General features: G+C 56.8%; 1 protein-coding gene across 1 annotated transcript in view; it reads right to left on the bottom strand.

Moving 5' to 3' along the window:
* FAM178B (family with sequence similarity 178 member B) overlaps positions 1–7040 on the bottom strand; it is a 44059-nt gene extending 37019 nt beyond the window's left edge. Inside the window, exons 1-5 of the mRNA XM_033838516.2 lie at positions 6923–7040; positions 3312–3423; positions 2482–2575; positions 2033–2209; positions 1686–1783 (exon numbers count right to left, since the gene is read on the bottom strand). Of these exons, the coding sequence (XP_033694407.1) occupies positions 1686–1783; positions 2033–2209; positions 2482–2575; positions 3312–3370 (428 nt within the window). The 5' untranslated portion in view covers positions 3371–3423; positions 6923–7040. The remainder of the gene's footprint in view (positions 1–1685; positions 1784–2032; positions 2210–2481; positions 2576–3311; positions 3424–6922) is intronic.
* Between the last annotated feature and the right edge of the window lie 5948 nt (positions 7041–12988).

Genomic DNA, 12988 nt, shown 5'->3' with positions numbered 1-12988 from the left:
TTCATTTGTAAAAAAAACCACAATATTTGTGCAGTGCAATAAAGCGAAGAAGCACAGTGAAATGCGGTCTGCCTGTATTTATAAACATTTACATACATGTAAATATATATACATATAAAAGTACACAGAACAAATACAAATTACATGGCCTGGTTGGACCAAATGGGAAACTGGGGCTGGACCACATGGGGCCTTGGAGACCAAACTAAGGTGTTTGCACTTGGCCGTGCAGGCGACAGCAAGCAAGGCAAAGCAGAGAGGGGATAATCACATGTACCTGCAGAGCAAACAGCCTTTGAAGGAGGAGCCAGGGACAGAATGCCACTGCCACCATCCAGGTGAGAGATGGTGAGATGAAAGCAGGAGGGGGCGGGAAGGAGGTAGCTGATTTAAAGTGACCCAGACGAGGTCCCTGCTTTTGTGGAGCTGACACAGGCAACTAGAAGCCAAGATTTAGGATGTGGAAGGCAGAACGGACACGATTTCGGGATGAACAGGGAAAATGAGGTGGGGACGGGAAAGCCCTCTAGGACTGCCATTTCCGACGCATGCATCACCTAAAGGTCTTAGACAGAGCTTCGAGAAGCCCAGTTCTTTCAAATACACAGCAAAAGCTTTCCTTTCAGGACTGTGGAAAGGCCTCCTCTCTTCCAGCCAGATGCATAGGAAAGAGATCGAGCTTCCCATCTTGGGCTTGAAGTTGAGCTCAGGATGTTTGCTGCGGACAGCAGTCTGAGCAGAACCCCAAGCCTGCTCCCAGAAGCTTCCCCTGGGGAGGGAGTTGCAGGAGGGTGGTCCCAGTGGAGAGTGACTGTGTGGGTACCTGTGAAGGGTCTTCCTGGAGGGGGTCCAGGACAGGTCTGGTTGGAAGGGTGGGAAGGGGTGTCATTCTAGGTGGGACGAGCTGCAGACGGAGGGCTGGAGAGGACAGGAGGGGACCTGGGGAGAGGTCTGCACAGGGAAGGGCAAGGGACTCCTTGCGGCTGTGGCCTCAAGTGGGAGAAGGAAGGAGGGGAGAGGGGAGAGACTGGGGCAGGTCCAGCAGCGAATGGGTCTTATCTCCCTGTGGGCTGAGTTTGTTTGTTCACCTCGTTCGTTCATTTGAAAAGAATTTACGAAGTGCCAACAGCATGCCAGGCACTGTTCTGGACGTGGGGTGATGTGGCAGTGACCCCAATAAGAGATCTGCTCTCCTGGAAGCGACAAGGAGGAGAGGCAGCCATGAACAAGGAACAAATAGTAAGATAACTTCTGGCAGAGATCAATACTGTCCAGAAAATAAAACAGCATGATGAATGGAGAGTTTGAGAGGGGGGTGGGAGCGGGGAGTGATCAAGAGACAACACACAGCTGAGGTCTGAATGACAGAAGGAACCCTCCCTCCACTGAGGACTGGGGAGGAGTCACAAAGAAGGGCAGGTGGGGATGCTGCAGGTCTGAGGCTAACTGTACGAGGTGACGGTTTAGCTAAGAAGACCGCGTTAAGAAAATGAGGCTTTTTTCCCTTTGTAATGAACTCATTCGTGAGCTGTATTTTTAGTTCTTTCTCCTGGGTTTTTGACATTGGGCGGGAGGGGGAGGTCTGTGGGGACTGATGGGGCAAACCGTGGATCGCTCACAGGGGTTGAGCACAGGCGCGGGGATAAGCCTCAGGTCAGGGGAGACAGAGGTGGAGAAGCACCCACCTGCTCCGGGGCGTCACGTCCAGGAAGAGCTGCACAAGCGCCAGCAGGTTGTGGTGGTGATCAGATGCCCGGCTCAGGGCACAGCACAGCTGCCGGAGCTGTGGGGACAGTGGGCATCAAGGCGGGCTGGGGGGGCGTGGCCCGCCTTCCACCCTGACCTCCCTACCAGCCCACTGCGGGGGGTGGGGGTAGGGGTGGGGGGGATATCTGGAGAGTAAGAGGGTGGGTCGTGGAGGCCAGGTAAGGGAGGGAGCAGCGCTGTCTCCACCTGGGGCGCTCTAGGGGCCGTGAGAGAGCATTCGCGGTGAGGCTGGGGGCTTGGGCTCGGGCTCAGGGGTCCGCCATACCTTCCCCGGCCACTCCTGGATGCTGTCCAGGAGCAGAAGCAGGAGCTGCTGGAGGTCGGTCTTGGGCAGCAGGCGGAGCCCCACGTCCAAGCCGGCTCGGCACAGCAGCTCAATCAGGCCCAAGAGGCTCCCATCGGTGTAGGCCCCTGGCTGGGCCAGCACGCACAGCATCAGGAACTGGAGAGCAGAGAGAGCGCTAGGGCAGGGGTGCCTCCCTGGCACTGTGAGCCCTGGGCCCCGCTGGGAAGGAACTGAGAAAAATGGTGAGGTCTGGAGTCGAGGCCCCTCGGGTCGTCAGGGGCAGGCGCAGGCGCAGGCGTGGTGGGCGCGGGCTTCTGTGGCATCTCTCCTGGCCGTCGGCACGGTGCCTGCGATGGTGCTCAGCAGTGTTCACTGAACCGGATGCTGAATAGGTGTGGACTGCGAGCAGAGGGACGGGTGGGGCTCACCTTACAGATGTGGCTCAGGCTGCTGTCCAAGGCCGTCTCCTGGGGGGTGTCCTGCTGCTCAGTCCGGCTCAGGCTAGCCTCACTTTTAAGCTCGCTGAGGTGAGACAAAAACAAAGGAAAGGAAACTGGAGGAGATGGGCGCAAGGGGAGAAGTGAGGCAGAGAGGGAGGCCGCGCTTGCTGAAGAACAACAGAGAGCCTGTGGATGATCCATTCAGCCTGGGACCCTGATGCCCTGTGTGTGCTGGTCACCCACTGCTGCGTAACAAATGACCCCCAAATGCAGAGGCTTAAAAACAACAGATATGTATTATTCTGTGCAGTTTCTGAGGGTCAAGAATCCAGAGGCAGCGTGGAGGGGCGGGGAGGGGGGGCGCGTCTGGCTCTGGGTCTCTTGGGAGGATGCCCCCAAGACGTTGGTGGGGGCACTGCTGTCAGCTTAGGCTTGACTGGGCGGGAGGAGCTGCTTCCCAGCTCACTCAGGGGTCACTGGCCTCAGTCCTTGCCATGCAGGCCTCGCCACAGGGCTCTGCAACTTGCCCCGGCTTCCCCTGAAGCGAGTGACGTGAGAGAGAGGAGATGCCCGTCTGAGACGGAGGTTGCAGCCTTTCATAACCTAACCTTGGAGGTGACATCGCTTCTGCTGATTTCTCCAGGCCACACGGGCCAGCCTGACCTGGGGTGACAGAGAGCTGCACGAGGGGATGAATGCCAGGAGGTGCGGGGTCACTGGGGCCTCTTGGGGGCTGGCTCCCCAACGCTGCCGCTCCAGGAAGGCCTCCAGCTTTAGTTTTCTGGGACTTGGAAAACAGAAAATCATTCTCCACTGACCCCCAAAAGTCTTCCTTAAAAGCACTCTGTGTCCACACAGTTATGGTGAGTCCGCTCATGCGCTGAAAAGGACACTATTTTGTAGCTCACGTCAGGTTAGACTCCAAAGTATCTGCAAGTAAGGTGAAATCAGAGTATAAGTGGTCCTCGAGAACCCCTCCAAAGATGTCCCACTACCATGCTGTCCACGGACAAGCCCGGCATGGCCAGTTTTCCCCTAGAGAGGAAACAGCCTGGATGAAGTTAGAGGCCAGGGTCGTATTGAAAACACCCTCTTTAAAGACCAGAGTCACACTCAGGGTGGCGAGAGTCCTACAGGGAGAGAGGTACTAGCCGACAGCAGAGCCACACCACCCTCTGCACGAGCCTCCCAGGCACATGCTCCCTGGAGGAGACACTGATCAGGGGCCCCCTCACTAAATGATGCTCTTTCTCTGGGCAAGTGTATCTTGTTGGTTTCAAATAAGTGAGGTGACTGTATGACAACGCTCCCTTTGCTGTCTCTTCCACTCCTCCACTCTTACTAACTGGCCTGGAGTTCCTGATAACAGCGGACTCTCTATAAGTGAAGACGCCGATGATGACAACACCACTGTCAACAATAACAGCCTCCCGTGTAGCCCCCCCGCCCCCGGCCACGGTTCCCAAAGGCTCTGCTCTTCTTTACTTCTTGGTGCTGCTTCTCAGAGGGGGAAAAAAGAAACCCACCTCTAGGCACCCGGGAAATTGGTGTCAACAAAGCAAAGTTGGGAGGGGGTGCGGGACAGGATTGGGATCAGACATTCTTCCAGGTCTTAGCATTTATTAGGGCCAGAGTACTAATGGGTAAGGCTGGCCCTCACGCATCTGGGCACACGCTGGACCTGCGTCAGTGTGTGCAGGGGAGTTCTGGTTTGTACCAGCCCGTGAGCACGCACGGGGCCATGCAAGCATGGGTGGGAATGTTTTCAGATCTCCCGAAGGGTGGGGGCAGCCTCAGAGCCGACTTTGTGACTCTGCCCAAGAGGAGCGGGCTTTCAGACAGTTTGGTGCTGCCAGTGGGAGGAGGAGTGTAGAAAACGTGCGCTGGTGATGCGTCTTCTCAGAGCTGGGCAGGGGAAGTGTGGCTATGACGAGAGGCCTCTCCTTGCTGGGAAGGAAGGCCAGCCTTCCCAAGTGGACAGGGGAACAGCCTCCCCTGTGCCACCTCTGCTGGGAACAGCAGGAAACAAATCAGGGTCCTCGTCCCCGGCCTGCCTTCCTGAGGCTCGACTGGGACGTCGGCATCGTGACTGCTGTTCTGGGACGCGGCGTCAGCTCATCCCCAGGCCTTCACCTCGGAGAAGAGGAATTCACAGCCTAATAAGCCCACTCCTCTCCCAGAGGACTCAGCAGGTGAAGGGCAAGTTGAGGGTCCCACCGCCAGACTCCACCTGCAAAGCAGCTTCATCCCACCCCCGCCTCCCAGCCTCAACACAGGCTTGGCCAACAGCCAGGAGCTGGAGTTTGGGCTGCAATGACATTGTTCTACACTCTTAAGAGAAGTATGTCAGCTTCTCTATTTGTTTTCCCCTATTACTGTTGGAAAAAAATAATAAAGTGACCCTCTGCACCTTCTCTGAGGGAAGACTGTAAGGGAAGCTACAAGCACTGCCGCCACCATGACCGAGAGCCCAGCAGTGTGTCAGGTGCCCCACCACGGGGGCTGCAGGCCGGGTGCTCTCCTCAGGCCTGCACCGCCAAACCAAACCAGACCCGTCATCTGGGCTCTGCGAGACCGAGGTCAATGCAATGAAGAGGAATAGATGCTGAGCATCTAATAGATGCTGTCCACTTGGCAGACATCAGACGATGTGCACATGGTCCAGCAGCAGCAGGGCTGTTCCCTTCTAGAAGGAAATCCTGAAGCATTCAATGAGACGGTGATGAGTTTTAAGGAAATCTGAGATTAGGAACAACTGGTGAAAGACCTGTCTTTCTCACAGCAACGAGCAAGCCAGCCAAGCTAAGCCGTGCGCCCACGTGTGCCCTCATTTCCAGTCTTGGCCACTGCAAGGCTTGTGGGTGCCCCAGAGGAGCCCCAGGGCACCTGTTCGGCCAGCGGAGCCTTAGATGGTGACATCCCGAGAGGTCAACAGAGAAGCACCTGACGTGGAACCAACTGACACAGGACGAGCCTCCGAGGAGGACGATAGAGAGAAGACTGCCTGCCCTGAAGATTCTCTTGTGGCCCATGTAACCATGAAGGACGCCACACCCTTGGTGGAAGAGATACCAGAATGTTCTTGGTGTTCCCTGAATAGTCTAGAGCAGGGGTCCCCAAGCCCCGGGCCGGTACAGGTCCGAGGCCTGTTAGGAACCGGGCTGCACAGCAGGGGGTGAGCAGCAGGCCAGCGCGCAAAGCTTCATCTCCCGCTCCCTGTCGCCCACGGCAGGCTGGCACACTGCAGGGTATTTGCAGCACAGCAAGTGTGGTTTGGTCTGGTTTGCTTTGGCAGACAATTACCAAACACAGTCGTGGAACAGGTTCTTGAGAAAGCTTTGGCCTTCCCCTAGAGAAACATCCGCCCACCACGGCGCCCTGAGGGCCTGTCGGCAGGCGCAGCCTGTCTGGGGTTCTCAAACCAACTGCTCAAAGAACTCTCAGCAGAGAGTTTGGATGTGCCGTAACTGACACCTTTACAACCCATTCACCCAACACGAGTCGTCTATGTATCGTCCGGCTCTGTCCCTAGAGGGTGGGGACAAATTAGCATCGCTGCCCAGGGCACAAAGGGGGCACCCATGACACAAAGTGGAGCACTGTGGAAATTACATGTAAAATTGTGCCTTGCTGGCCATGAGCTGATATTAGGTAATGTGCCAGGAGGGGCTTGGAGACAGACCAAAGAGATTGGGACACGTCTTAGGAGAGGAGGGGCGGCGAAAGCTGAGTCAGGAAGGGGCGGGAACAAATGCCAGTCAGAGCAGCAAGACTCAGCCGTGCCTGGCTTGGCTCGTCCCTGCCTCGAGGCTGCGTCACACGCCGTTCATTCGTGGTGCGCAACCGTACTCAGGGGTACCTGTGTGCTGGGATTCCCTCAGACTCTGTGCTTCGCCGTTTGGGCTAGAGCCTGAGCTTGGTAACTTCTCATTTTTAACCTCAAAAAATGCACATAATTTGGGAGTTCCCTGGTGGCCTAGTGGTTAGGACTCCGGGCTTTCACTGCTGTGGCCCGGGTTCAATCCCTGGTCGGGGAACTGAGATCCCACAAGCCGCACAGCATGGCCAAAAAAAAAGCACATAATTTAAAATAATCATCAGAGGAAATCTTTCCTTTCTCTAACTTGTAAAATGCTTACTGAGCCAAGGCTGGATACCACCAACAATAATGAAAATGGAGCTCTGTACAATGAACGGCCAGGCGTATTACATTTACAGAAAAGGAAATACTTTAGTGTTTCCTAGCATGGATATATGTTTAGAAGAGTCTATTTGTGGGGTAATATTTTGTTTTGTTTTGTTTTTTACATTTTTCCTGAGGTGTAATTGGTACTACACATATTTAATGTACACGATTAGATGGGTTTGAACTGCTTTCAGTGGCTGTGGACCACATGAGGAAGGACACCGAGGTGGGGGAGGTACTCACCTCCCATCGTGCTGGAGGGGCCCCGGGGGCTGCAAAGCAGGGCTGTGGGTACCCAGGCTGTGGAACGCGGCCGTGACCTCTTGCAGCGAGGGGCACCACAAGCTCGTGTCCGCATCTGTCAGGCCAAGGAAGGGCAGGGGGTTAGGGAGGGCACAGCAGGACAGGCCGCACTGCGCCCACAAGCGGGGCTGGTAGCCCCATCCTCGGGCAGCACGGGTGTTATCTGGAGCTGTGAAGACACCAGTGGTTTCAGATACTTGCTGGCACTTTGGGAACCTGGACATTCATTCTCCCGTCTTCAAGCTATGGCCACCTTGACGTGCAAGGGACCGGGGAGGACGGCACACTGACCATCTCCACCAGGCAGCCGTTGGGGCACTGAGCTGCCCCGAGCTGAGCCAGATGCCAAGTCCTGAACCAGAGGCCTCGAGACAGCAAGACTCAGGAGACACCAGGCTCCGCGGCCCTGGGCTCTCTGCCACCAAGGGCTGAGGCCAGCTCTGCACCTACTGCGGACTCAGCAGCGCCTTGGCGGCAACGTCTGGGCACTCCCAGGTCCACCGTCCCTGCCAGGGCCCCTCCTTGCAGCCCAGGACGCATCTTCTCAGCAAGCTCGAGCTTCGAGGACATTCTCTCTTAACAAGACGTGAACGATACTCTGACCCCATCAACAAAGGGGAAAAACCTTACAGACTGAGGGCCTTTTCTCCTGTCAGGCTATTTAAGGGTATTTTCTGAACCGGGAGAACAGAGAAATAACAGGCAACGCAGTGGAACGTATTTCCCAGAGATGGCTGCACCTCTGCACCCCACTCCACGCGCTCTCCTGCACTGCGGCGTCCACAGCCTCATCGAGGGGCAGCACCCACGTCTCCACCCTCTCACCCCTCCACATCATCTTATGTGCTGACTTGACTGCTTCTTGTTTGTCTTTCCCCATTAGAATGTAAATTCCACAAGGACAGGGACTAGGTCTGTGCTGTTCATCCCTGCACACCCAGAGCCTAGAGGAGTGGCCAGTGTGTGGAGGGAGCTGATGGATGGATGGATGGATGACGAATGAATGATGAATGAATGAACACATGAATGGAGAGCATCCTACACAAACCTGACCAAGCCGTACATGACTCAGAGGGAAACTGGAAAAACGTCACAAGCTGGCAGTGCTGAGAAAGCAAATGAGAGATCTGACAGCGGGTGAGTTGTGGGAATCAAGAGTGTGGAAGCTGGGCCAGGAGCGCATGAGCAGCTCGGGCTTGAACCTTCCCACCTGAGGGCCCCCCTCGATGGACCCCCACCATGTCACCAAAGACAAAAAGGTGACCCAGTAGAACCCCTGACCTCAGGGAGCTCAAGTCTAGGAGGGAGAGGAGCCAGGCAGATAAACAAATACAAGAGAGTGTGTTCCCGCAAAAATCGAAGCCGGGGAAAGGTAGGGAGGCTACTCAGGGAAGGGGAAATTAACTGGGGGCTGGGGGAGGCGGAACGGCAGGTGGGAAGCACACGCCCGGCAAAGGGACAGAAATGACAAAGAGCATGAAAGAGCCTGGCACATCCAGCGACCCAAGGCAAGAAACAGGGCGTCCTCAACGAGCTGAGGTGTCTCGGCAACGGTCCCGCGTGGCTGCAGAGCCAGCAGACGGTGGAACGGCCGGCGGAGGGTCTGAGTCCCGTCCAGGGACGAGCCTTGGGCCGCTCGGCATCGAGTGTCTCTCTCTGGAAACGTATACGGGTCGAGGCTCACCCAAGTAGTAACGAGACTCTGGGAGGAGGAAAAACCTTCTTGTTTGTTTATTTTTTTCCTCTTGGGCAGCTTAACAAGTCCGAGAAAGGTAATGCTACCCCTTGCCTGCTACACAAACTAGCTGGGAAGAATGAAGGCTGCAAAACACAATGAGAGAGGACTGTTTCCCTGCGCCTGAGCCATGGGGGACAGTGTGGGCAGCCGGTGACCTTGCCAGGGAGGGGAAGATGGTGTGGCAAGAGAATCAACCCAGCGGGGCAGCGACACCCTGCCCGCAGCCCTGGACCCGGCTCCCCGCGGCAGCCCCCGCAGGTGCCTCTGAAGCCCCGTGACAGCAGCAGTGCAGACCCCACCGGCCAGAGGCCCAGCCTGGCCTCGGCTCCTCTCCCTGCGCCTCCCCGGTGATTACTCCACACGCCCGCTCCACCCGGAGTTAAAGTGTCAGGAGCGGTCAGAGAAAGGGGCCTGGGTCACCTCGGGGTCAATCAGTCCCCATCCGACAGCCCGGGCGGTTGGTTAAGTGAGGACAGGCACCGAGAGCCCGTAATTAACGCTGCCCGTAAGTAGGCCATGTGCTCAGCTCTTCCCGAGCACGGTTTGCCCCGAAGGAGGGCTTTCTGGAGCTGACACAGAAGAAAAGTCTCGCGAACTCAGCTCCTCTACGCCCACAGCACGGTCATCTGAGGTGATCCCCCGGGGGAGCACCAGGGCCCTGGGCCGTGTCCAATGCCAGCGCCAACAGCCCCGCGCATCTGGGCTCTGTTTATTAACTGTGAATCTGAAAGCTCTCCTGGGATGGAACTGAGGCTTCGGGGGAAGTCAGGGGAAGAAAGGCATCAGGTCTGAAATAAAAGCGACTTTTCCATCTGCGACTCCGAAGCAGCTTTACGTCACGTAACCCACTCTCCTGGCACCCCTTCCACTGAATGGGACAACCATGCCCATCCTGAGAACCCTCCTCAGCGCTGGCCGTGCCAGCCCCCCTGCCCGGGCCTGCTCACCCCATCTTCACACCCACCAGGTCCCATCCTGGGCCTTAGGGGAGCGGAGTCTTCAGACATCTGTCCTTGTCCTCCCCCTCCCCGCCCCCAAATCGAGTTGCTAAGGAGCATTCTGGGTGTTGCAGGCGCCACCTGACTGGGTCCTGATTCTCTGACACCGTCTGAGACCCCTCAGTGCCACAGCAGGCAGAGTCCCCATCAGCTGTAACGGGGGTGCTGGTTCCCAAGGGAACGCAAGCTACCGACCCATCACACACCCGAGCGTGGGTGGGGCTCACAGCATTTAGGGGAGGCTTAAAATCGTATGGTTTCTTAACCTCCCAGCTCTGATTACTGAACTCCCCTCAGCACTCTTGTATTTAAATTGAAACTTGTTCTACATCACGGGCTTTAGTCAATCAGCTCTAGCCCTAGTCATTTAAAATTGTTATTCAGTCAACAGACAGCAAGTGAACAGCAGGCGATTAAAGTTCTGGTGTCACGGAGCCGAAGGTTTCGTGGGGAAACAGACAACACTCACGAAAAAGAAATATACCGTGCCCGGGTGTGTAAGTGGCGGGGAAGGAAAGGGGTCAGGGTGACGCAGGGCGATGCTACGGGCGGGCGGAAGAGCCTGCAGAGACCTGGGTCCAGCCAGGAGCCCGGCGTGTTGGAGCTGGTGCCAGGCCCAGGGGTGGGGGATGGCGGGAGGGGACGGGGACAGGGCCAGAGAGGCCTGGGAGAGGAGGGGAGGGGCCCGGCGCCCAGCCCACAGACCCACCCCTCTGCGGGGCTGGGACGAAGGGCGAAGGAGACGTTATCAGAGGGATGATCAGAGTGTGCGGTAGAAACACAAAATCCTACCCAGCCCACGTTTCAAGAACACGCACATTTCATTGCCCCGACTACAGCATGAGCACGGGACAGAGCCTCTCACGGCTTCCCCACAGAGCACCGCCCCGGCGGTGGGACCCTGATGCGCCCCGACCCAGACCCGCTCGCTGCTGCTCCGGCCTCTCACGCCCCCTGGCTCCCCCCCAGACCTGCGCTGCCCGCTTTCTTCCTAATCTCCTTCTTGTTCCTTCTCTGCTGGGCAACCCACCCTGCTGGCCCCTTGTTTTCCCTTTTCTTGCCATTGCCCCGGAGCTCAGGCCCTCCCCACGGGGCCCTAGAGCCTCCCTGCCTACCTCGCTGTATGTAACGCAGCGGGCGCCCACCCCTCCACACACCCCCCTCACCACACACCACGCTACTCACACACACCCCCACACATGTACCGACACGCCCCACCACACAGACGCGTGCACACACACCACCCATTCACACACACGTACACACACACACAGAGGCTCTGTCAGCCCCTCTGTGTGGTCTGCTGATCCACGAGCTGAGGGTGTGTACAGGGCAGGTGATGCCGTCCCCAGGCCACCTCTCCTCTACTGCCCTCCGTAACTCACACCACTGCCCTGTGCCACCTAACACCGTTGAGCATTCCAGGCTCTGTGTGTAGGACAGACCTGCATTGAGCCAAACCACTGAACCCATGGTATCTGCTAGAATTAGATTCAGCTGCAAATAACAAAAAGCACCCCCCCCCCCACCCAAAACAAAAAACCCACCTGGGCTTAATAAGCTAGAGTTTTATTTCTCTCTGATGAAAAAGAAGCCTGGAGTGGGCGGCCACACGGTGGGGACCTGACTGTCCTGTGGGACCCTGGGTGACGTTGCTGCTCCACCGTTCTCAGCAGGTGCCTCTCCTTCTCAAGACCACCTGGCAGCCCAGGGTGGCTGCTAGAGGCCCAGCTATTACGTCTCACCTCCAGGCAGCTACTTCCTCACTTTGCTACTTTAGTACACATTCTTGAGTTGTTTTTAAGGATGCAAGGCCCCTTCAGTGTGACTCAGGAAGGCAGCAGCCAACTACCCTCTCAAGTTTCAAAAGCAAGAATTTGAGACTGATTCAGACTCAACCAAAGACGTCCCAGTAACGTCCCTGAATGCATGGCCCACCGGTTCTCTCTCACTTTGGATTTCTGAACCTGCAGTTTTGGGAATGGTCCTGACCTCTGGAATAAAATGAAACAGAAGACACCAGGGACTTCCCTGGTGGTGCAGTGGTTAAGAATCCTCCTGCCAATGCAGGGGACACAGGTTCGAGCCCTGGTCCGGGAAGATCCCACATGCCGTGGAGCAATTAAGCCTGTGCACCACAACTACTGAGCCTGCACTCTAGAGCCTGCGAGCCACAACTACTGAAGCCCGCGTGCCACAACTACTGAGCCCGCGCGCCTAGAGCCCGTGCTCGGCAACAATGAGAAGCTCGTGCACCACAACGAACAGCAGCCCCTGCTCACCACAACTAGAGAAAGCCCACGCACAGCAACGAAGACCCAATGCAGCCAAAAAAAAAAAACCCCAAACCCCAAAAAACAACAACAACAACAGAAGAAAAGGTATCCACACACAGCACCTTGGGCAGCAGACAGTCTAAGGGAAGGTGGTGTCTGCTGTATGTTCTGCATCGGGGGCCCAGCTAAGAACCTAAGGCAGTGGTTCTCAGACTTGTCTGCACAGTTTGGAATCACTTAGGGAGCAGCTTCAAATATTGCTGCCACCCGTGTCCACCCCAGTGACTGTGGTTTAATTAGGGTGGGTGTGGCTTGGGTTCTGGAATTTTTAAGAAGTCCCAAGTGATTCTAATACCAGCCAAGTTCGGAAACCCCTGCGCTAAGGAAAGCTGTGGCCCTCACACCAGAGCGGCACCCTGGGGCCCATCCTCACTTGCTCTGGCTGATAATGCGGGCGGGGGAGAGGGAGGAATGAAAGGAAGGCAGCCCCAGGCCCGCATCACTCCCAGGGCTCCCAGCCTGGCTCCCAGCCTTTCTCAGCCTGGCTGCACGTCACGACCACCTGGGAGTTGGAAAAAAAATCCTGTGCCAGTACTATTCTACGTGTGTTCTGGGAGATCAAAGCTACCTGAGCCCAGCAGCTCATGGAGCGGCACCCTGTGACCCGGCTGTACAGGTGGTGGGTCAGAGTCAAAGGTCCAGGGAGCAGGGTGATGCCCGCTGAGCTGGGGTAAAGCACGCGTGCTGGTCCCCACGGGGCCCGCGGACCCCGTGTCCTGACCTTGGAGGAGCAGACAGGCAGCTCCCCAGCTGACTGACCGCGGGGTTTCAGAGGGCCTGGTGGGGAGAGATGCTGACGTCTGCTGTGGGCAACACACACGGTCCCGGAGACGTGGCCACTCATTCAACGGATATAGTCCGCGTCCTACTGTGTACTCGGCTCACGGAGCTGCCAGGGACGCAAGTGAAGGCTAAAACAAAAACGAGCAAAGAC

The sequence above is a fragment of the Tursiops truncatus genome, chromosome 14, assembly GCF_011762595.2.
Source record: "Tursiops truncatus isolate mTurTru1 chromosome 14, mTurTru1.mat.Y, whole genome shotgun sequence".
Lineage (NCBI taxonomy): Eukaryota > Metazoa > Chordata > Mammalia > Artiodactyla > Delphinidae > Tursiops > Tursiops truncatus.
Note: the sequence above shows the minus strand (reverse complement) of the source record. Positions and strands in the feature narration are given on the sequence as shown.